Source organism: Rhinopithecus roxellana, chromosome 4 (genome assembly GCF_007565055.1).
Source record: "Rhinopithecus roxellana isolate Shanxi Qingling chromosome 4, ASM756505v1, whole genome shotgun sequence".
NCBI lineage: Eukaryota > Metazoa > Chordata > Mammalia > Primates > Cercopithecidae > Rhinopithecus > Rhinopithecus roxellana.
In genome coordinates, this window is record NC_044552.1 from 150296060 (window position 1) to 150319502 (window position 23443).

Consider the following 23443-nt stretch of genomic DNA (forward strand, 5'->3'; position numbering starts at 1 on the left):
TACTCTAATCTCGTCATCTCTTCTCTCATTCTCTTTGTTCCTGTGCATTTGAACAAATTTGTATTCCTTTATTGTCATTTCAATGTGAGAAAAACATGATTTTCCATCTACTGTCCGCTAAAAGTTGGGCTATATTCCTAAGTTACAAAATCACTAGTTTTTCCAACTCAATGTAACTTCTTAGCTTCTGAGCAAGAAGATAAAAGTTATAAAACTCAAACAACAAGCCCTTTTATTTAATTCTACCTGTAGCTAACAAGAGAGGCACAAGACCTCCACCCTGAATACCATGAAACACTGCTGAGAGAATTTAAACCACTAAGTAAATAAAGAGATACATTCTGCTCACAAATTGGAAGACTAAATATTATTAAGATGAGAAGTCTCTCAAAGTTCATCTACAGAGGTAATGCAAACCCAATCACAATCCCAGAAGGTTCTGGGTAGACACTGACAAGCTGACTCTAAAATTTATCAGAAACACAAACAACCGAGAATAAACAAAGCAATTTTTTAAAATAATGAACAAAACTGGCACATACTTTACACAATTTTAAGACTTATAAATCTACAGTAATTAAGGCAGCTTGGTATTGGTAAAAAGATAGACATATGTATCAATGGAACAGAAAAGAGACAAGAATTAGAACCACACATATATGTGGTCAGTTGCTTTTGGGGTAATTTTTATTTTCTTTAATTTGCCTTTTAATATTTTTCTTATTTTATAATAGAAACATATATTACTTTTGTAATGGAAGGGAGACTGCTTTTTAAAAATATACATTTAGCACATGATTTGTAATTTATCAGATTCTAAATGACATGGTGGGGTGAAAATCTAGGTTTAATTTGATTTAAAGAAAACCTTCCATTTAAATGCAAAGTAGAAAGAGCTACTGATTTGATCAAGTTCCTTACCCGGGCGATGCAGTAATCCTTAGGGTTTTCTTTTTCCAGACCATACTTCTCTAAAGCTTCAGCCACAGCAAAGTCTGCAGGATCTGTAGTAGACAGCAGGATTGTCTTGTAGGGAATATTTGGTTTTAAACTATCTGCATAAATTCTCAATGTTCCACCTGAAAAAACATTTTGACATCTTTGAGTACAACCTACTTTATGCCAATAACAGAGGTAGCTAACATTTACAGTCACTTGAGAAAAAGGTACCTGCATTCTAGCTATGAGTACAAAGACAATCTGCCTAATAACGATTTTTTTCATTTCCTGTTAGATAACATATAATAGCAGTAACTAGTTGATCTAGTGACATTTAGAAACCATGAACAATCCAGTATGACAAAGATCATTTTCATCTTCTCTCTTCAAGCCAAAGTTTTTATAACAATGAACTGATTTCCACTATAGTGAGGAAAGAAAAGGAAGGAATTCCAGAATTTCTCTATGGTCCTGCTCTTTATTCAACTGCTTTCCCATTTCCTTACCTACATATTATTATATACCTATTTCTCCCATTTTCCTACTTCCTGATCATCAATCTGAAACAAACTAAAAACCCAGATAAAGTTAAATATTAACCCACTAAATAAATTCATTTTTAAAAAGTGAAGTAGGAACCAGGAGATCTCAGGTGCTCGAGGCCAAATATTTTTCATGAGAGATTTGCCAACAGAGCAAAGTTCTATTTTTACTTCCAGGCACTACAAACTACAATGTCCTTTATAGTTGTGAACTTATTTAGGGGAAAAAAAGAAAACCAACTACAGCAGAGCAATTTGGATATCCTGACATTTTCTTTTGTGTTTCTTTTTAATGGAAATCTACATGTATATGTCATAATATTGTCACTTTTGGTGTCATAATCTGCTTTCTACCTATGGTCCAAGATTAATATGCCCTGAAATCTGAAGTCTAGATGAAAGGATACTGAGGGAAGAAATTAAGATAGGCTCCACAGTCCCATTAAGACAGTGTGCCCCTAGGTATGCACTCCAGCTTCTTTAACTCTCAATTTTCTCACCTGTAATTTAAGAGAGCTAGATTAGAAAATCTGTGGGTTTCTTGAAGCAAATTCTTAACTTCCATGATTCTATTACTTTTTAATTCTAATGCAGTTATTTCAGCTACTGAATATTTCTCATACTCTCTTTTTCAACAAGTCTGGCACGAATTGCATTTTGATAACTTAGCTCACAGTAAAATCATGTTGGTCTTTTAAGAAACCAACTAGTCCACAGTAGTATTGGAATATGGACCTGCTAGGCCAGGCCAGGGGAATCACAGGTTGCAGCACATCTTTACCATGTGCACGCTCACACTGCCCAGCAGCTCCCCTGTTCCAATGCAGAGGAACAGCCATAAGCAGGTCAGATGATGTTCCCGCCTCAACAGCTTACACTCTGTGGTTGGGAGGCAGGATGCAGAGGAAGAAGACTAACAAGAAAACAAATAAATACCTTTCAAATAGTGACATACATTGTGAAATATAAAAGGTTGTGAGAAAGAACATGACTGAGAGCATCCTAAGCTTGGATGACTGGCCAAAAACTCTGAAGAATAAACATTTGAACTCAGACCTGAACAACGAGACAGAAGTAACCATGTGAAAATCTAAAGGAAGGGCTTTGTCTCAGCAGAGGACCAGCAACTGCTAAGGCCCAGGGTTGGGGTAAGTCTGGTTGGGTTCACTGGCCAGTACGGACAGAGCGAGGGGAAAAGGGGCAGATGAGGTCAGAAACCAGCTGAGACCAGATCCTACAGGACTTCTCAGACCATGATCACATCATGAGTTTGAATTATTCCAGTTAAATGAGAGCCACTGGAAGGGTTTAAGTTCTGTGTGTATGAGTGTCTGTGTGTGTGTGCGCGCGCGCAAGAGAGAGTGCACCTGTATGACTGTGTGTCTGCGTGCATGTGTCTAAGGAGGTGGGCAAAATGTCACTTGTGCTTTCCAAAGAGGATCCTGCCTTTTGGGTGAAGATAGGGAGATCAGCAACAGGAGAGGAGTCCATTTAAACTGTGTGTTTTCCATGACACCAGAACGTACACTCCTTATTTAATTACACTCCACATCCAAATACCGGCCTCAAGAAAGTCACAAAAAAAAATATGTACAATAGGATGAATAAACAATTAGGTAGACTGCAGTTAACATCTATATGATTTTGGTTAGTGTCCCGTTTTGAAGATGAAGAAACTGTGGCTCTTGGTTTGTGCAGTGGTTCCAACTGTACCCTGACCCCAGCTCCATGTGCTTCTTCACTTCACAGTGCCCTGCTACTCCTAAGACTGCGCACTAAAAAGCCCAAGAAGAGGAAGAATCAACTAAAACTTATCTCACAATTTTGTTAATTTATCAGTGAAAAAAAAACCATAACAATAAATGGTAGTAGAATATTTGTGACACAAATGAATTAATTGAGATATGTAGGGTATTTTGGGGTCAACTACATTTTGAAGCCATCATGAAGCAAATATAACTAAGTGTCAAAAAATACAAAGTTCAGGGGCAAAGCTTGTTACGAATTATGATGCCTGATCAGCTGTGAGGTGAGTTTAACAGAACCAAATTAAGGGGGACATGTAGGTTCTGTCATCAGAACTTGAGAAACTAATCCTTGGGGTAAAAGAGAGAAAAATAACAGACACAGTTGTCACTCTTAGAGAAGGAGTATTCACAGCTGCCCTTGTCTCCAGCCCACACTGAAGAATCAACCTGATAGCTAGGCTGATAGCTGCAGTAGGCTGTAAGGATATATTTTTTCAGAGCAAGTTATTTGTTAAAACTAACAAATAAAAACCTTAGACTTCATTAATACTTTTGGCTTCCTTAGTATTAACCATAAAGGGTCATTTTTTGTTATCAATATTTAGTTAAGTTTCCTCAGAGTCTACATATAAAAAATGCTCCTTCTACCCCCAATCACCCCTTTAATAGACAAGCTGTACTTAGATGTTCTGCTATTTCTCCTCCTAATTCTTCGCAGTTTTTCCTGTTTTCTTTGCTGATTCCTCTTATCAATGGCTTTCCCTTAAGTTTCTGAATCACCTATACACTAACGACACTGATCACTCCCAAACCCTAATCACCATGTGCTACTGAAACACTGGCCTAAAATATATCCCATATCCCACCAGCACTTCATGTGACACACATAACCAAAACCTACCTTCCACCCCCAAACGTTCTTTCACTCTACAGTCCATCAACATCTTTCCAATCAAAAGCAGAGGGGCCATCCTGAATGCCTCCCCTCCTCAGTAAAGTCCAGTCTATTGCCAGTTCCTGATAATTCCACCTCTTTAATATTTCTTCAGACCTTTCTCCCTTTATAGTCCTGCTGTCAATGACACAGCTCAGAGGCCCCTTATTCCTTATATGGGCAAAGCAATAATTTTAATGGGCATGCCTGCTTCTAATCAGAATTCTCTCAAATCCATCTTCCACTCTGCTTCCACAGTAATCTCTCCAGATAGAAAGCTCAGGCTACAATGAAAGCTTTCTAAACCCCTAGCTTAAAACTCATCAACAGCTTATTAACAAACTGTATCAAATTTTTCCATCAAAATACCCCCAATGGCAGTGCAAAATACATGGGGGAATCTGGGGACATAAGCTAAGTGATATACAAAAACTTCCTATTTCATCGTAAAAAAAAATATATATATATATATGTAAATGTTACATTCTAACCACATTAAAACATATTTCATTAAAACAAGTATTTTTTAAAGTTAGATATAAAAATTGACACTCCAAGCTAGCTATGTTTACCATGACTCACTACCTCTAGCCCATACTGGAATATTCTTTAAAGGAACCATAGAATAAATTCAGAAATTCATTTCAGTAATAATATCAAACTCATTCTTACAGTATACAAAGTGCCTTCAGGTCTGGCATGTGGTTAGCACATGTAGCCATTGCTAAGCATTCCTCTTGTCTTTTAAAAACTTTTTACTACTCTTCTTCTTTATATTTTCTTCCAAACTCCTTATTTTCTTGTGTTTTTTTCGGTGCATATATTTATAAATTATTTCAAATTCTTGACAGAACAAGAAAAATATATATAAACAAGGAATCATTCACATCTCAAATATAATCTATTAAAATATTTATGGAACCAAGAAGTCCCGTACTCTCTGAGATCTTTTTTGAATCACTGGCACAACAAGTCCTGTGAAGTATGTAATTAGGACTCAGTTATAGGGTGCTAAGGGTCAAAATAAGAACGAACGCTAGGGTGGGCCAATGCTCCCCCCAGATGGTGGGTCTCTGGACACTAGGCTGAAATATGCTCAGGAGAAAGAGTCCTGAGCAGCATCTGCGATGGACGCAGAAGCAAGTGACCGTGCATTCAATGTGTTACGTCTCATTTAGATCCCATCCCAAATGAAAGAATTATCTGAGGCAATCAGGAAAATTTAAACAATGACTAGTTATTTGATACTATTAAGGAATTATTACCAATTATTTTATATTGATAATGATACTGTGGTTATATTTTGTTTTGCTTTTTAAGGAATCTTTATCCTTCAGGAAAATATACTAAAATATTTATAGTTGAAAGAATGAGAAGTTAAGGATTTGCTTCCCAATAATAGTTTGAACATGGAGGCAATGTATTTTGGAGTACAGAAGAAACCTCGGTGGGCCGTACACGGGAGTTTATTGTATCTTTCTCTTTTTTTGTATATACTTGAAATTTTCTAGCTTTTTTTTTTTTTAAAGAGCTGTACTGGGGGAAAGTATGAAACTAAACATATCCCTATGTGAACAGAACTCTTGTACATAGGGTAGGCTGATTTTGTACCAGAAGTATATGGTACACATTTGTTAGGAAAAGGTTACTTCACTCATTGCTTTAATTAAAGCAGGTCTCATGCACGTATAAAGAGTGTAATTAAACAATGCTCTTTGCAACAGGTAGAACAGAGAAAAATACCAAGTTTGTACCTGAATCAGGCCGCCCATCTGAGCTCCGAAATTCCTGCATTCTCTTTTCCAATTTTTGTTGCCTCCGTCGTTTCATAACCACCTCAGGATTAGAAATGGTTCGAGTAAAGCTGGTTTCAGGCATGTCTTTGTAAACCTCAGCAGCCAGTCGAGAATTTTCACTGTAAGAAAAAAAATGCCAACAATATTTTAATCACTGTTTTCTTATTGGAAATAGACACATTGCAGTCGTACAAAAATCAAAATGGCAGCTGCTATTTGGCTACATCTGTATCCTAATAGGTCTGTTATGTACTATTTACCACATGTCAATTATTAATGATAAAGAATACAGTTTCTCTCAATACAAACGAATATACTGAACTACACAGAAATCTATCATTAAAAGTTTACATTAATAGTGAGTTTATTCATGAATAATGCTAAAAGAAAAATATATTGATAATACATTTCAGTAACTTCCACCAGTGTTACCCTCAAACAGACCAATATTATACCATGACCTTCCAACCACAAGAAAGAAATATAGGACTGAATATACTTTAATTTTACAAAACTCTGTCTTAACATTTTAGCAAATTTAGGCTGGGTGTGATGGCTCACTCCTGTATTCCCAATACTTCGGGAGGCTGATGTGGGCGGATCACCCGAGGTTGAGTTTAAGACCAGCCTGACCAACATGGAGAAATCCCGTCTCTACTAAAAAAACAAAATTAGCCAAGCGTGGTGGCAAATGCCTGTAATCCCAGTTACTTGGGAGGCTGAGGCAGGAGAATCACTTGAACCCGAGAGGTGGAGGTTGCAGTGAGCCAAAATCGTGCCATCGCATTCCAGCCTGGGCAACAAGAGCAAAACTCTATCTCAAAAAAAAAAAAAAAAAAAAAAAAAAGAAAAAATTACAGCAAATTTTGAAAAGCCCAAATTAACTGAATGGAATGATTTTTTTTTAACACCTAAAGGATTTAAAAAACATTAACTTCCTTGAAGTTAAATTTTCAAAAAGGAAATTGCTCCAACAGTTTCTGTGAAGGAGTCAAATGTACTGAATAAGCTGAAAACACCACTAGGTAATTGACATACTTAACTACATTTTGGTAAATATACTTCAAAGATATAATTTTTAATCATAAAAATAATTGAATTAAAAATAGTTAAGCTTTTACTCAAGTTGAACAACTTAACTTATTTTAAGTCAAATAATGTATCACCCCATAAATAGGATGATAAACAGAGCAAGTCACAAAGTAGAAGCATTTGGCAGGTTTTGGTTTATTTTGAGAGTCACAAAGTAGAAGCATTTGGCAGGTTTTGGTTTATTTTGAGACAGGGTCTTGCTCTGTAGCCCAGGCTGGAGTGCAGTGGCACAGTCACTGCTCACTGCAACCTCCATCTCCCAGGCTCAGGCAATCCTCCCACCTTAGCCTCCTGAGTAGCTGAGGCTACAGGCATGAACCTAGCCTAAGTTTTAAATTCTCCTTTGATATTTTTCATGTATGAGCAATGTATCTTCGTATATTTTTTTCTCTTGCATAACTGCATTTAATAAAGCCTTATTATGTAATACTAGACTCAAGTGTTTACATAGGCATCACCGCCTAGTAACTTCATATCTAAACCCCCTTTCATGCAACACAAAATAGGCTCAAATTCCACTATAAAGTATACCTTATTCACTGACAAATGGTTAATATCCTCAATACGTACAGAACACTTAGAATCAATTTTAAAATGGGAAAAAGGCTTGGACAGGCCACTCCAACAAAAGAATATAAATGGTTAATAACTACGTGGAAAGATGTTTCCTTATTAATGATAACAAATTCAAATTATGGAAGGTATTATATACTGTAGAGGTAATAGACTGTTCTGTGACACCTAAGAGTTGCAGGTGTAAAGAAAAGAGAAGTCTCCTGGGCTCCATGACAGTACGGGACAGTCTGCCGATGGGTTCAGAACACATGACAGTATCCAAACCCTGTTACCCAACCATTCTTCTAGAATGCACCCTGAAAAAGTCATCAGATGAATTCCCTAAGTCGTAGAACAAGGATATTCACTGGAACATTTATTTAAAAACAAAACAAAGAACCACTATAAACAATCTATAAGTACACCAAAAATGGACTAGTTACATAAATTATGGAAGAACTATATAATACTGTATAATCATTTAAAAATGTTTTTGTGAAATATAAACATCTTAGTGGGAAAAATATCAAGTGAAAATCCAGTTGAAGAAACTGTGGTTACATTTCTGTTTAAAGACTCTACAGACAAGCCTATGAAATAGAAACATTTATAGAGAACAAACAAACTAGATGATGATTCTCTTTGGGTTCATGTGATGACAGGTGAATTCTTTAAGTTCTTTACCCTTTTTGGCAAATCTATATATTCTGACTTTCTAAAAAGAACATACATTATTTGATTTACACAAAAGTAATGTATAGAATACCATGCAATCAAGACCAAGGCAACAGCAAGCTGCCTAAGAATAGGCATATGATAACCAAATGTACTAACTAAAAAGCCAAAAACTGCTGAGGGTGAAAACAGGAACTAGAAACTCCACATTAAGGGGAAAGTCTAGTTTCTCCTAATGTCTCTTTTTGTTATAGTGAAAATGTAATGATTTAACTTATTCCCTCAGCTCTGTGTCAGATCCTCAAACACTTAAATAGGTAACCATCTACAATGGAACTGGTGTGACAAAATAAGAAATGGGAGGTGGGAGTGGAGAGAACTAGCTGGTGATCTGAAGCTTAAAAGGGAAAATCTGCTTTTCACCTTGTCAGCCTCTGACTAGGCATTAAGTGTATCTGAGGTACATAAGAGACAACTGCTGCCTCATGGCCAAAACCACAGAAATGAGAAAAAACCCAGCTGAAGATGAAAAAGAAAAATAATAAAGTTAACAAGACTTTACTTAAGATTAGCAAGATTGTGAGTGCAGAGATTCTCCCCAAGCATAGCAAGACAGGCATTGCCAGCAATGAACCCTGCTTAGGTAAGACCCTCTATCCTCCCTCCACACAGAAGAACTAGGAGTATATACCCAAATACATTTCCTGACTGATACTCATCCTTTTCATAATTTATCTGAAAATTTAACAATTTTGGTGCAATAAAAACATCTGATTTGGAGCACAAAGACAGGGAAATATTTCCAAAACTGACTTACACGTCCTCCCCTTGGAAAGGTCTATCATCTTTATCAGACGCCTGTCGCAATGCCTCTTTTTCTCTCTTCTTTTTTTCCTTCTTTTCTTTCTTTGACAGAGTTCTCTTGAAGTTCTGGATAACTCCTTCTTTTTCCTGCTTTTCAGGTCCATTACTTTGAGCCTTCTGATGAAAGTAACATTATCACCATATTGACTACTACAGAATCACATAAAACTGCCTACGACTTAGCTAACTTCATCTCACATGCTGCTGAACATGTGAGCAAAGCTACTGAAACAGAGGAAGGTCTGGAGTAACGAGAATGGTCTTTATCTTGATTCAGCTGACAGTTACATGGGTGTATTTATCAAAATCAATTGAACTGCACATTCAAGAACTGTGCACTTCACCGAATCTATATTTTATCTCATTTTAAAACTAACGAGCAAGCAAGCTAAGAAACAAAAATCAAAGCCAGTCAGAAAACTGGGGTAGAAATGATGAAATGTGATTTTCAGTAAAACTCCAAGTAATTTACATAAAGTAACCTGAATAAAAGAAACCTAAACAAAATTATAAAAACAAAGAGTAAATAATAGACAAATCGTCTATAGCAGTTTTTAACTTTAAAGGAAATGTTAAGAGTAACCATAATAAATTGGCTTTTATGAAACAGTTGTAAGTATTACGTTTGTGCAAAAATCTCTAACTTCGTTTCCAGATCTGATTTATTTGCTTGCTTCTTCTTAATTTGTATTTTAACCTTGAACAATGGCCTGCTAGCAGATGACAGAGATGCATTATATTTATGGATAACTTAAGAAAATAACTATGAAAAACAAGGAAAAGAACGGCTATTGTGATAGGAAACAAAACTGCCTTCTGCTCTATAAGTTAGGGAAGAAAATCATGTGAACATTGCCGTTTGATTCATAGATACTTGGAGCACTGCACTGGTCTTAGGAGTTCCAATATATGTCAATGAGGGTTTGTGGTCCGTAGCAAAATCTACAGAATGAAATAGCATCTGCTGAAATTGTGGAGTAGAAATGAAATAAATCACGTATAGCATTAACAATGGACATGCGTTCTTAACTTTTTTTGGATTTGCTGAAAATGTAACACGTCACTAAACACAGTAACAAACAAGGTCAAGAATACATTTTGTACATCTCCATGACTCTTCAACATGGAACAGTGACATCACACAAAATGAAACATTTATGCTGCTAAAAGTGATTAAGTGCTTCCCAATCTGTTGGGGGGCAGGGCGGGGCTGGGGGGAGGGGGGAATTAAATGGAAGATTTTTTGTAAAAATATTCTTAACCTTTGCATTTGCTATCATTTGTCCATAATGAATTCTTGTATAAGATGCCACTTGATTTAGCACAAAATAAACACAGCAGCACAGAATTCCAGATATCCTACCACCTAGAAAGTTTTAGAATCATTCTATTCCATCATTCAAGAAAGTTTACTAATTCCTAACCCTGCACAAAATGAAAAGGCTTTAAATGAACCAAAGTTGCATCAAAAAGTTCACAAATAGATATAAAAGCATTATTTTCCCTTTTGATCCTTATTAGAACAATTCTGATTTTATATTTTTGGAAAAAAAAAATCAACTGGAGCTGATCGCCTGATCATTAAATCTCGCGGTAACAAGTTTACATCAATATTCTTTGAAAAGGTGAGAAACAGTATCTGGAATTACTAGTTGAGTTAAAGGATAAAGTAGGGAGAAAAAGGATTCTTTTAAATTATTTTCTGCGAGGAGGGTAAAAGGCTAAAAAAGAGAAGGAACTCCTGTAACAAAACATCAGTCTCCTGTTTATCTGTCAGACCTGGCCCTGGACCAAGACCGGCATAAAATACTGAGGGTTCCTACCTTAGGAGGAATGGCGTCATTCTCATTCTTAAGAACAAATCTGCCTTCCCGGTCATCTTTGTTCCAATTCAATTGTACAACTAGAGGTTTCTCATCTATGTCCAATCTTCTTTCTTCTTCAAAACATGAAATGAAAAAAAGAATAAGCTATGGTTATTTCATGGAACTAGCTAATACAAGCATTCTGATGTACATTTAATTTTACAGACAAAGTACCTACTTGCAGATTGAAATGTATTGTTCAAAATGTAAAATCATTAGTTTTAATTAATTCGATATTTTGTTGCTACTGTATGTTTATCACATATCCAGTGCCAGACCTGAACACAGGCAATTCCCTCATTTAGATCTAACTGGGAAAATATGAGAAATATACATGAAATAAGAAAAAAGTATACATGGTTTTTGCTAAAAGCTTATTTCTGTGAATCAAATGATCTCATATGCAACTGGAAAATAAGGATAGAATGTTAATACCACACAGAAGTTCCACTAATTCTATGAGATTGTTCTCATCACATTAATGTTGTACTCTACATGAAGCGATGGCAGCAGCCCCCACTGGTCTTGGAAGTGATGACTGCACTATTCTTCCTATCTCTGTGCATCTGATCCTTGTCTCCAAAATTTGCCCACTTCAACACTTACCTCTTCTTCCACCATAGAGTTACCACCACTTTTCTTATATAAAGTACTATATTTGGTATATTATTTCTTTCATTAGCAAGCCTCCCAGGCACACTTATCAGGAACATGGTACTCCAGAGGGTCTCCGCGAGAGCCTCACACAACCTGACCACCTCACAGAGGCCTACAGTCGCTGGAAGCTGTGGAAGAAAGGCAGCACTGAAGGATGAACCTGCTCCTACTGGCCAAGACACCCATCCCAGGGTGGAGAAGACTAAGGAAGCAGGAGCTGGCAACAGATCTGAGGCTGCAAGCCCCACACACAAGTCAGGCTACACTCCTCAGGAATTCTCCTTGTCACTTGGAGAAATCCATTCACTCTGCTCAAACCTTCAACTGTTCTTTGAGCCACTGCTACAAATTTAAACAGGTATTGAGTGACCTACCCAAATCTTTATCATAAAGTCTCTATCTTTTAGTGTACAATTTGGCAGAATTTGAGATTTTTAAGAAATGCCTCTTTCAGAAACATGTCACAGGAATGCTCTGTAACCTAAATGTCAGTAACACAAGACCTGGCACTTTCAGGGTTGAGTAAGAAAAGTAAAATTCACCATAAAATAAAATCACTGACTCCCTATCCAAACATCACTCCCTGCTGTCCAGCTCTGCCTACTTCCCAACACCCTATCAGTCACATCATCTCAAGGTCAGAATGCATGTGACAATGCCCTGTCACACAAACTGCAAACTGCTATACTTTGCAGAAAAGGACAGAACTGCACGATGCTGGCTGGGCTCACACCTAGAATACCAGCACTTTGGGAGGCCAAGGTGGGTAGATCGATTGAGCTCAAGAGTATGAGACCAGCCTGGGCAACATGGCGAGACCCCATCTCCACCAAAAAGAAAAAGACAAAAAAAAAAAAAAAAGAAGAAAAGAAAAGAAGAAGAAATTAGCCGGGTGTGGTGCTGTGTGCTTGTAGTCCCAGCTACTCAGAGGGCTGAGGTGGGAGAATCGCTTGATTCCAAGAGGTTGAGGCCACAGTGAACTGTGATGGCACCACTGCACTCCACTCTGGGTGACAAAGTGAGACCCTGTCTCAAAAAAAAAAGATTGTACGATGCTGATTAAAGTGATAGTAAAAATTCCATCAAGCACAAACTTGGCCAGTGATAAATGAGGATCAGACAGACCAACTAATAACTAAAGAGACAACTGATAAGGATGAAGATAACACAGACTCCTCGCCAGAGAAAGATGTGATTTTCCAAGGACTGGAAGACGTTCTGAGAAATACTGGTTCAAGTCCTAAACTCAAAGTGCTCTTCATAATCACATCCCAACAGTCACACAGAAAGTCAAGAAAGACAGCCCAAGATGAAGTCTTTTTCAATTAGTCCATATTTGAAGCAGTAAGTGATAAATATGAGACAGACTTTGTTTTTCTAACAAAGGTCTCCAAACGTTGTCACCATTTACTATAAAATTTGATTCCAGATGAGGGTCTCACTATGTAGCCCAGGCAGATCTCAAACTCTTGATTTTAAGTAGCCCTCCCACCTCAGCCTCTTGAGTAGCTGTGACTATAGGTACATGCTACCACATCCAGCTTTGATCCTAGTTTTAAATGTGTTTTTTTAAGGGACCTTTACAGATACTAAGTATCTCTGGAAAACAGTACTCTCCTGTATTAGTAATAATATATTACAATAAAAACACTAGGTGAGGCAGTACAAACAAAGGATCACTTTGGTTAGGTTATTCAACGAAATGATGCCCAGAGACTATGTGACCAGGTCAGCCCTTGAAGGAAAGGATAAGTTGTTCCAGAAAACTGTCAGAAAGATAGGCAGAACAACATGGTGAGGGCACAAGGGTCTTACTACAGCCTCACACAGGGGAAGATAACTATTAATTTGAAAAAGCACTTTCAATGCTATGTCAAAAATTTAAATTTTAAATGAGCAAGTTTACTAACACCACCCTCCCCATAAAAAATGACACCATAATGATGACAACAATGATGATACTGATAGTTCTACCGCTAATAGTGTTGACAAAGATTATCCAGGTAATTATATACAGGATATGCTAAAAGGAGGCTGGTAATTATCAACTGGAAATGAAAACCAGAGTAACAAATTAGGGATAGAAGAGTAAGTCTGAATTCCTTTCATAAACCAAAATTAACAAATTGTTCTTGTTGCACAATTTTTACTAGATGAAAATCCTTCAGAGCACAACTTTTAGAGAACTAACATTAACAATTATGTATAAATCATAAAAGTAAAGCAAGAGGGCTGAGATATTCTAAAGCGCATGTGGGTAAGCAGTGAAGATAAAGAGGGAACTGGGTCCTACTGTATCTTTATGCATTTAAGATCTCTTCTGCCTTAGTGGTTTCATACACGTTTTTAAAGTAGCATGATCCTTTCTTATGTTTCCTATTGAATTCACACAAAGACTTGTACTATATAAAAAGAATAGATGCAGAGCTTCCCTGTGGCTGAAGGTTTGGGGCTGGGGCTTTACCTCACTAGGGCTGCGGTAGGCAAACGTGCTGAGGCGATCCCTGAGCACTGAGAAGCATTTAAATATTCAAGAGAAACAAGGTGCATGTGCCAGACACCAAAATAACTGGTTCGGGTAGGTCGGGCACGGTGGCTCACGAGGTCAGGAGATCGAAACCATTCTGGCTAACATGGTGAAACCCTGTCTCTACTAAGTAAAGTACAAAAAATTAGCTGGGCGTGGTGGTGGGCGCCTGTAGTCCCAGCTCCTCGGGAGGCTGAGGCAGGAGAACAGCCTGAACCCAGGAGACGGAGCTTGCAGTGAATCAAGATCGTGCCACTGCACTCCAGCCTGGGCGACAGAGCGAGACTCCATCTCAAAAAAAAAAAAAAAGAACTGGTTCACGTGGCTCCGGGACCACAGTAAACTGCACAGCATCTCTTCTGTCGGCATCACATACATACAAAGCTGGGTTTTCCATAACACTGTAATAAACAAGCAGCACTGTCTGAAAATCAACATGGACAAGAAGTGAGGGCTCCTGGGGTCTGAGGAGCTTGGAAAGGCCCAAGAGGCACAACTGTCCCAGCAGACAGCAGCTGTGATTAAGAAGAAAATGAAAGCTTTAGTTTTCCATCATTTTATGTGCACTATTTTTCAAAATCTACCTAATTGTTCACTGTTAAACACTAACCTATCTGAATCTAACGACTTAATGAAATGGACTATCAGGTATTTCCTTTGGCCTAGTGGTGCCATTATTAAAAAACTACTGAGACGCTAAGGGTTCTGTAGCCCAGAGAAGACTGAGAACCTGCATGCTAGGGCTTTTCTCATACCTGAGGCACTGGTGAAAAAATCAGCACTTTATGCCCAAAGGTGTGGAAGGGTACCTGAGGGAGTGGGGAAGACACCATTTTCCTTCTTTAACTATCTTTTTGTTTTCACCCTTTTCTTTAAAAAATCAAAATCATCCAATTTTTAGATCTCAAACTCCAATCTTACGTATTATTCAAAGCCTTCACACTTGACAGTATTCAACTAACTGAACAGCACAGACTAAAAAGAAAAAAAGGTGGAAGTGACAGAGATTTTATTCTTTGTAACCTATTTACAAAGATTCTAAGGTAAAGGAAAAACTCAGATTCAGAAAAATCATCCAAAATGGAGAACACCCTCTACTGTCAAATTTAGCTTTGGCATTAATGATGAAAGTAATATCCTCATAACCTTAAGAAAAAAACTGAACAACAATAACGAAAAACTGGCCTGACTTACATACTACTGAGGAAAAAGGATTTAGTCACACCTGAAAATCCCACAAATTACAAACACTTTAGTCTAATTTCATATGTACAAATAAAGCAGTATTTTTTTAAGTAAAAAAAATGTTCAAAAAAGATCTGCGAATGGAACTTAAAAGAGGTATTCAAATTAGGTTTGTGGCATACATAAATCATTTATTTGCTGCACCAACTATAATTTGTATTTCACTAAAACAGGTTACTCAACATTTCCAAAACACCAATGAGAACATTTAAAAATTTCTACTTTTTGTTTTATTAATTTTTTAGAGACAAGGTGGCGCTCTGTCACCCAGGGTGGAGTGCAGTGGCGCGATCCTAGTTCACGGAAGTCTCAAACTCCTGGGCTCAGGTGCTACTCCTACCTCAGCCTCCCATGCAGCTGGGACTATCGGCATGTGCCATGATGCCAGCTAACTTATTTTTTAATTTTTTTGTGGAGACGGGCCTCACTATATTGCCTCCAGCCATCTTCCCATCTCAGCCTCCCCAAGTGCCAGGATTACAGGCACAACCCATGGCACTCACCCAAATTTTCACATTTCTTAATCAGTCTAATTTTAGTTGTCATTTGATATTGCTATGTAAGATATTTTCAGAAATTTCTAATGTTAGCACAAGTAGAAATTACTAAATACATAAGGTTTCTTTAAGATACACACCCTAAATTATACCCAAAGAATAATGAAAATATATTGCTTCAGAAGGCAAAAATAGTACAGCAAGATTGATGACTCATACCCATATATTTAACTGTGTTACAATTATAATAATATAATATCTACATAAGAGCCATATAAAACATTCTCAAAAAGCAGGTAGCATACTACACACTGTATGTGACACCCAGATATGCTGGATAAATGTAACGCTACTTATCTTTGGAGAAATAAGCATATGCAAAATTAATATATTCATTCTAACTTCCAACAGATATATGTGCCAGGGATTTATAAGAACAATTCCCAGACATAAAACAGTTTTCTCAGCCTGCCAACTACTCTCCTACCCAGCAAAAGAGAAGAAAGATGGAGATGAGCAGTAAACCTGTGACATGACCACAATGCCCCTGGACGAGCTGTCTCTTCACAGGTCAGGTCACGCCTCTAGCAAACCCTTCCTGTATACACTGACCTCCGCTGACATGCACTTCATAGAGTGAATACTTGGGAGAGGACAGCATCCGCATATCAGGTCGAAATTTCTCTGCGAGCGTTTCAATTACATCTTGAGTGGTGGCAGTACTAGAGACCCGAATACATTTTGTTGCAAAGTTTCCAGCAGCTTTATCTTGAAAATAAAATCTCATCACTCCATGGAACTCCAAATCCTAAAAGAAAACAAAATGGTACATTTTTGGAAAACAACACTCTGAAAAGGATTTACTTTTTGTAATAATAAATGAGAAAGTCTGTTAATCACTTTTTTAAAAAATGCTTCTTTATCATAAGTATCTGAGACTAACTTAGAGAGATGGGTTTTTAGTCTTCAAGTTTCATTTCTGAGTTTGGACAAGTTACTTACAATTTCTCTTTGCCTCACCTGTCTCAGGTATGAAATAATGGCTGTCAAATAGATGATGTTATCAACAGCTAACATCTATTGAGTCCTCGGCAAGTGGTAGGCACACCATGACACACAATATTTATAAGAATGCAGCTCAAAAGAAACTATTATTTAACCCTATTTCAAGATCTAGTCGTGCAAACTCATAGAGTTGAGTTCAGTGCTTGAGCTGGTATGTGGCAGATCCAGAGTTAAGACCCAGATCCACCAGACTCCAAAGTCCATGCCTGTACTGCCCGTGAGGTCCCTTTCCAGCTCCAAGGGTCAAAAGCCTAAATGAAAAAGTTCCTTTTAACAAGAGGGAAATGTTGATCCCAACCATTAATGTGAATAAATGAAAACTCTTAATTTTTAAGAATGTATTATGTTGACGCAAAATTGTGGGTTTTCAATTATTTCATTATTGAAAATTATTTCATTATTGAAAATAATTGAAAAATTATTTCATTATTGAAAATAATTGAAAAATTATTTCATTATTGAAAATAATTGAAAAATTATTTCATTATTTTCAATGGCAAAAAGCACAATTACTTTTGCACCAACCTAATAATTGTAACTAATTTTCTAAATGAACTACTTGCCTATAATCAATGAATGCATTTTAGATTTGTCTCAAAACCTTACTTCTAGAGAAAAACCACACTGGAATTTCAGCCAAAGGTATCCCCTCCATAGGTATCATCTACTACAATGTGGGCTGACGCTCACAACTGTGGGATGTTCTTTCCCATTATTTCCTTGCACACAGAAAAAGCACAACTCCCAACAAAAATTTCAAAGAATATTTCTAACTACTAGGTCACTTTTACTGTCTCAAGTAAGATTAAAGATTCAGTTGTTCAACTGAAGTCATTCTTGGTTCTTCTTTCTCTCACCCTCCACATCTGATCCACCAAAATACACCCAGAATCCAACCAAAGTGCTGTTCAAACTAAGTCAGAACACATCATTCCTTGGTTTTACATTTTGCAATGGCTTTCATTTTCTCAGAAGTCAAACCATTACTGCGGTCCTCAAAGCCCATCACACTGAATGAAGCCTTTCTTTACTTTTCCCCAACCCACTAGCCTCTTTCTGACTAATAAGTATGAATTAAGAAGTATTTATTTGAAGAAAAATAGGAGAAACGGGATACAGGTTGAGAACACCTTATTCAAAATGCTTGGCACCAGAACTATTTTGGATTTTGAGCATTTGCAGATTTTGCAATATTTGCATCATACAACTCAGCAAGTCTGATCTGAGAATCTGAGATGTGAAATGCTGCAATAGGCATTTCTCCTTTGAGTGTCACGTTGGCACTCAAAACGTTTCAGATTTTGGAGCATGTCATACTTCAGGTTTTCAAGTTAGAGACACTTAACCTGTATTAGAATAGGGTTAACAACTATACAAATTTATGAAAATCAAAACAAAAAATGAGACAGTAAGACACATTTCTAGCCCTGAAACTTTACTGTGCTTGCTCAGAGTGTCTTGCTCCCCACTATACCAGGAGAAAATACTAAATAAATGAGCATGTATGTTCAAAAATGACACTTACCCATAGATTCTGGAGTAAAGGACGGCCACAGTTTTGGGTGTGAGACCTGAGAAAGCTTAAAGAGTTGGCAAAATGGGAGCTTCATGAGTAGAGTCGTGCTCATCTCTCAGAAATTTTATCAACAGCCTCTTAGTCTGGTCTGGGTCAAGTAACAAAGCAACGCTGACATCCTTTTAAATGTCTCCATCTCTATTTTAGTCTGGCAACCCTAAAACCTTTATAACTGCTGGGCACGGTGGCTCATGCCTATAATCCTAGCACTCTGGGAGGCCGAGGTGGGCGATCCTCACCTGAGGTCAGGAGTTCGAGACCAGCCTGACCAAGATGGTGAAATCCTGTCTCTATGAAAAATACAAAAATTAGCTGGGCATGGTGGCAGGCCCCTGTAATCGCAGCTACTCAGGAGGCTGAGACAGGAGAATTGCTTGAACCCAGGAGGTGGAGGTTGCAGTGAGCCAGGATCGCACCACTGCACTCCAGCCTGGGCGACAGAGCAAGACTTCATCTAAAAAAAAGAAAAAGAAAAAAACCTTTATAACTAAAAATACATGCAAAACATGCTCCTAAACTATAAACCTGTCAGTCTTAGGTAATATTAATGACAGCCCACACTCACTGCTCTGTGCCAGGTACTGTGCTGACCACGTTCTATGCACTGCCTCCCCAGCTTCCCTTCACCTTCGTTCTCCCCACATCTGCTGGCTGTACCTCGTGGAATCATTCAAGCATCTTCCGCTACCCCCTTCCACAGACTCCTAAAACAGCACTTTAGAAAACAAAAATTCCTATACAAATTTAGCTGTATAAATTTAAGATTTTATCATGGGAGCCGTATTTTTAACCCAGGATTCTGATACTTGCATACTACCACCCTGAAACCATCTTTATAATAAATCTAATAGTCTCTAAAATATTCATTGGCAAAACTATCCCCAGGCTTCTCCAAAGGCTCACCCTTACACAAGAAATTAAAGCAAAAAAGCAATTAATCTCCGCAGTACTCGAGCATTTTGCTAACAAAATAGTTTTACATCAGTTGTGATCAGAATAAAACAGGCTAGATGTAGCAAAGGACTGACAAGAAATATAAAAGCACCAGTTTCCCTGAGAATTGTCAACAAATAATTCCAAATTACCAGATATTAAAGAACCAAAAGAAAAACAGAAGCATCATCTGTGGCTGGCAAGGGTGAGAGGGAATGCCCATTAACATCAGCAACACAAAGGAAAGAATCCAGAATGAATTGATAAAGACAAACAGGGAAAAGAGGAGAATCCACTTAGTCAACCTCATGAAAATTCCTTACATATAAATTATTGCCCTTCATTGTAAAAAAGGAAACTGCAAACATAAAATCTTTATTACCAATGTGGCCCAGCTACTTACCTTACATAAAATGTTAAGAGATCAAAGAGAAAAAAAGAAACCCAAAGGAGTAAGGAGATACTGGTATCCTCATCAAGCAGTAGCATTCCTGTGTATAGAAAAGTAAGAGTATTCCTGGAAACAATGTTCCAGGTTCTACCAAGCCTAAATAAAGCCTATGTAAATGACGTTTTATTATATTTCATTTGCACTACATGTTGATAAATAACTATTAATTTAGTTTGACATCACACAAGAATGTATTAATATCTGTTCCCAGAATATTCCCTTAATAAACAGATTAACATTCTGCTCAATTATTTTGCCAATCATGTTTGGCTGGTGTGAGTAATTCCACAGAATCTTATCAAAACTAGTCAAATGGATAAAATCAAGTTCCTAAACCTGAAAACTGGACATGAAGGAAGGGGAGAGGCAGGGGTGGAAAGGTGGAGAGGGCTGAGGAGAGGAGGGGAGGTCCAAAGAAGTACACTGGCCGCCATCACCTAGCTTGCCCAGCAGCAGGGATGAGGGACAGCCAGCATTAACTGGCCCCAGACCTGCCTACATCACCATGCTCTGCTGGGAGTTTGACACCAATTATTTTTCTTTGATCTTACAACAGGTACAAGAAAGTTCCAGAAGAAACGAACTGAATGGTTAAATGAGAGAAAGAAATTGTTGGTGACTTGAGACCATCACTTACCTAGACAGGCCTGGCATTCAAATACAAGTATGCTTACTGCTCACCAGGGACTCCGAGGCGGCCCTCGCCCCACACAGTGCCTAATCAACCTCATCTACCACATCTAGACATCTGTCTGTCCTACAGTGCTCGGAAAAATCTGGGGGGCTGCAACAGGACATTAACAGGTTCACATTTCAACACAACAGCCATATCCCTGAGTGAGTTAAAGTCTACAGTGAACTCAAATCTCTACACTTATAAAATGAAAACAACAAGCTTGTTTTGAGGATTAAACAAAATATATAAAGCAACTCATGCTACCCGACACACAGGTAAGTGCTCAACAATCAGAAGTTTTCCTCTTTACAGTCTCTCCCACTAGAATATCGCTTTTCTGGTACAAGGAAATCTCTTTTATTCATTATTCAAGGTCCTCCCTCAGGATCCAATACAATGCTCTGCATATAACCATAAAAACAAAAGTGAGTCAAGATGCCCAAGAACAAGATTTAATTCTGCCAGCTGTGGTTGTCTGTTCTCAATTGATAAGAACTCTGGAATGTGAAACTTAAATTTATAATAAACAGCCATAAAGTCTTAAGGGCAGAATTAACAATCTAATATGTTGCAAGCCATCCTAGTTATAATCTTACAAAGTTTTCTTAAAAAAGAAAAAAAAAAGCACTGCTACAGGTACTCAATACCTAAATGAAGAGCTTACTTCAAAAGCAGTATGTTTTCAGAAAGAAGTTTCTATCTAGAATAGGTAAGATAATAACTGCCTATGATCACTGTATCATTACAGTCAGTGTACAATGCTCATCTCAATATGTTTCAATAATTTAATTCAAAGGGAAGGAAAAAATATAATAATCATGTTTCCTTTCCTTAATGGTTATTTCTCCTGCCAGGAAAGCAAGTTTCTTTGGTAAATATTTACCTTGATATAAACTTTTCCCTGAGAAATATTATCACCAATGATTACTGAAACAGAAAAGCTACTTTAGGTCAACTCCAAAACAAAATTATTTTCATCCTTATCAAAAGAATACAATGATCCAAAACTTAACAACAACAACAACAAAAACCAAGCTGCATAGTGAAATTACTAGAGTCAATACAAGAAATAAAGATGGAAATTTTCTTTTTAAATATCAGTATTTCGTTAATAAAATAGACAATCAACTGGCTGTATTCTCCAAGCCAGTAGAAATCCACCAGGACAATCCTAAACCTCCTTTTGATAAAGCTAATCAGAATCATTCATTCTAAAACTTGAATAGGTCAACCATGCACAATTTACTTTTCTTCTATGTTTAGCACTTACATGAAACCCATATCCTAGCCTGTAGCAAAACAATGCTAACTTCAAACAGATCACCAATTCCTACTTCCCATGGAGGAAACTGATGGACTGTCCACTTTATTACACACACACACACCCAATTTATTTGTTATGCTAGTGTCTACAAAATATGTGCAAAGGTTAAAAAAAATACAGCTGTGCCTTCAACACACACCAGTTGCTAGTACACAAAACAACCTGATGGCAATAGCCATTTGACCTACTTAACATTAAGGTGTTAACAGCTTTAGGCAGAGGATAGAAGAAATACTTGAATATGGGCTTTTGAAATATTTTCTATGAACACTATTTTTAAATACTAATACTTCAAGAACACTGAAATGAAATGCATTTCATTACCTAAAATTTTTACAAGACAAATAATACACCTGGAAGCATGTGAAAAAGAAAAAAAAAAAAACAAGAACAGCCATAAAATTTCTTCACCAGGCTAATCTAACATTCTTTCAACTATATTCATTCCCAAGAAACTTCCTTCCTAGCCCTTTCCTCCCACTCCTCATTCCTATAAAGCTCCTAGAAACCCAGTTTTCTATTTTTTTTTTTTTTTTTTTGAGACGGAGTCTCGCTCTGTCGCCCAGGCTGGAGTGCAGTGGCCTGATCTCAGCTCACTGCAAGCTCCGCCTCCCAAGTTCACGCCATTCTCCTGCCTCAGCCTCCTGAGTAGCTGGGACTACAGGCGCCCGCCACCTGGCCCGGCTAGTTTTTTGTATTTTTTAGTACAGAAGAGGTTTCACCGTTTTAGCCAGGATGGTCTCAATCTCCTGACCTCGTGATCCACCCGTCTCGGCCTCCCAAAGTGCTGGGATTACAGGCTTGAGTCACCGCGCCCAAAACCCAGTTTTCTATTAGCACTAATTCCATTACCTTAGAATTTTCTGACCTTCCCAACCACAAAATAATTTTCTCTAAAAATTCAATCAATTTGCTTTGTCTTTAACCTTGGTTTGCTCACCTATAAAATGAGAACAGTAAAGTATGGACTTCCACAGGGCACTATTATTCTGCTGCTGGCAATGTAAACTGGCATACAAGCAACTGAGAACAACTTAGCAAACACAATCCAATTCTAGAAAAAGAATTTATACCTTCATGTGTGCATTTGGTCTTTAAAATCAAATGGCTTCATTATATTTTTGTCTGAAAATAAAGGCATAAGCTTAACACACAGCAATGCACAACTGTGTAATGTGAACCAACCACTGTACTAGAAGTACATCTTCATGCTTATTCATCAAATCTGAGAAAGACCAAGTTCACTGAAAGTGGGAAAAGGTCATCTTCCAAGCAAAGAACAAAATATTTCTGGTCTTAAAAAAACTAACAAAACAAAGAGAAAGCACACGATTGCACAGATCTCCCTTATGAACTCTAACAAAAATCCATCCAGTACCCAAACATCTAAATGTTATAAATAAAACAAAATTCTCTGCCAGAAAACACAGCCTGCTGTGAAAACCAACAAGCCAACATACTTTTAAAATTGCCCCAGTTACA

At 37.5% G+C, this 23443-nt stretch overlaps 1 protein-coding gene across 1 annotated transcript in view; it reads right to left on the reverse strand.

The window, feature by feature from the left end:
- The window catches only part of AFDN (afadin, adherens junction formation factor), a 142286-nt gene that overhangs the window by 85938 nt on the left and 32905 nt on the right, over positions 1-23443 (reverse strand). The window contains 5 exon segments of the mRNA XM_030928608.1: positions 922-1079; positions 5918-6078; positions 9099-9262; positions 10969-11084; positions 16549-16744. Of these exon segments, the coding sequence (XP_030784468.1) occupies positions 922-1079; positions 5918-6078; positions 9099-9262; positions 10969-11084; positions 16549-16744 (795 nt within the window).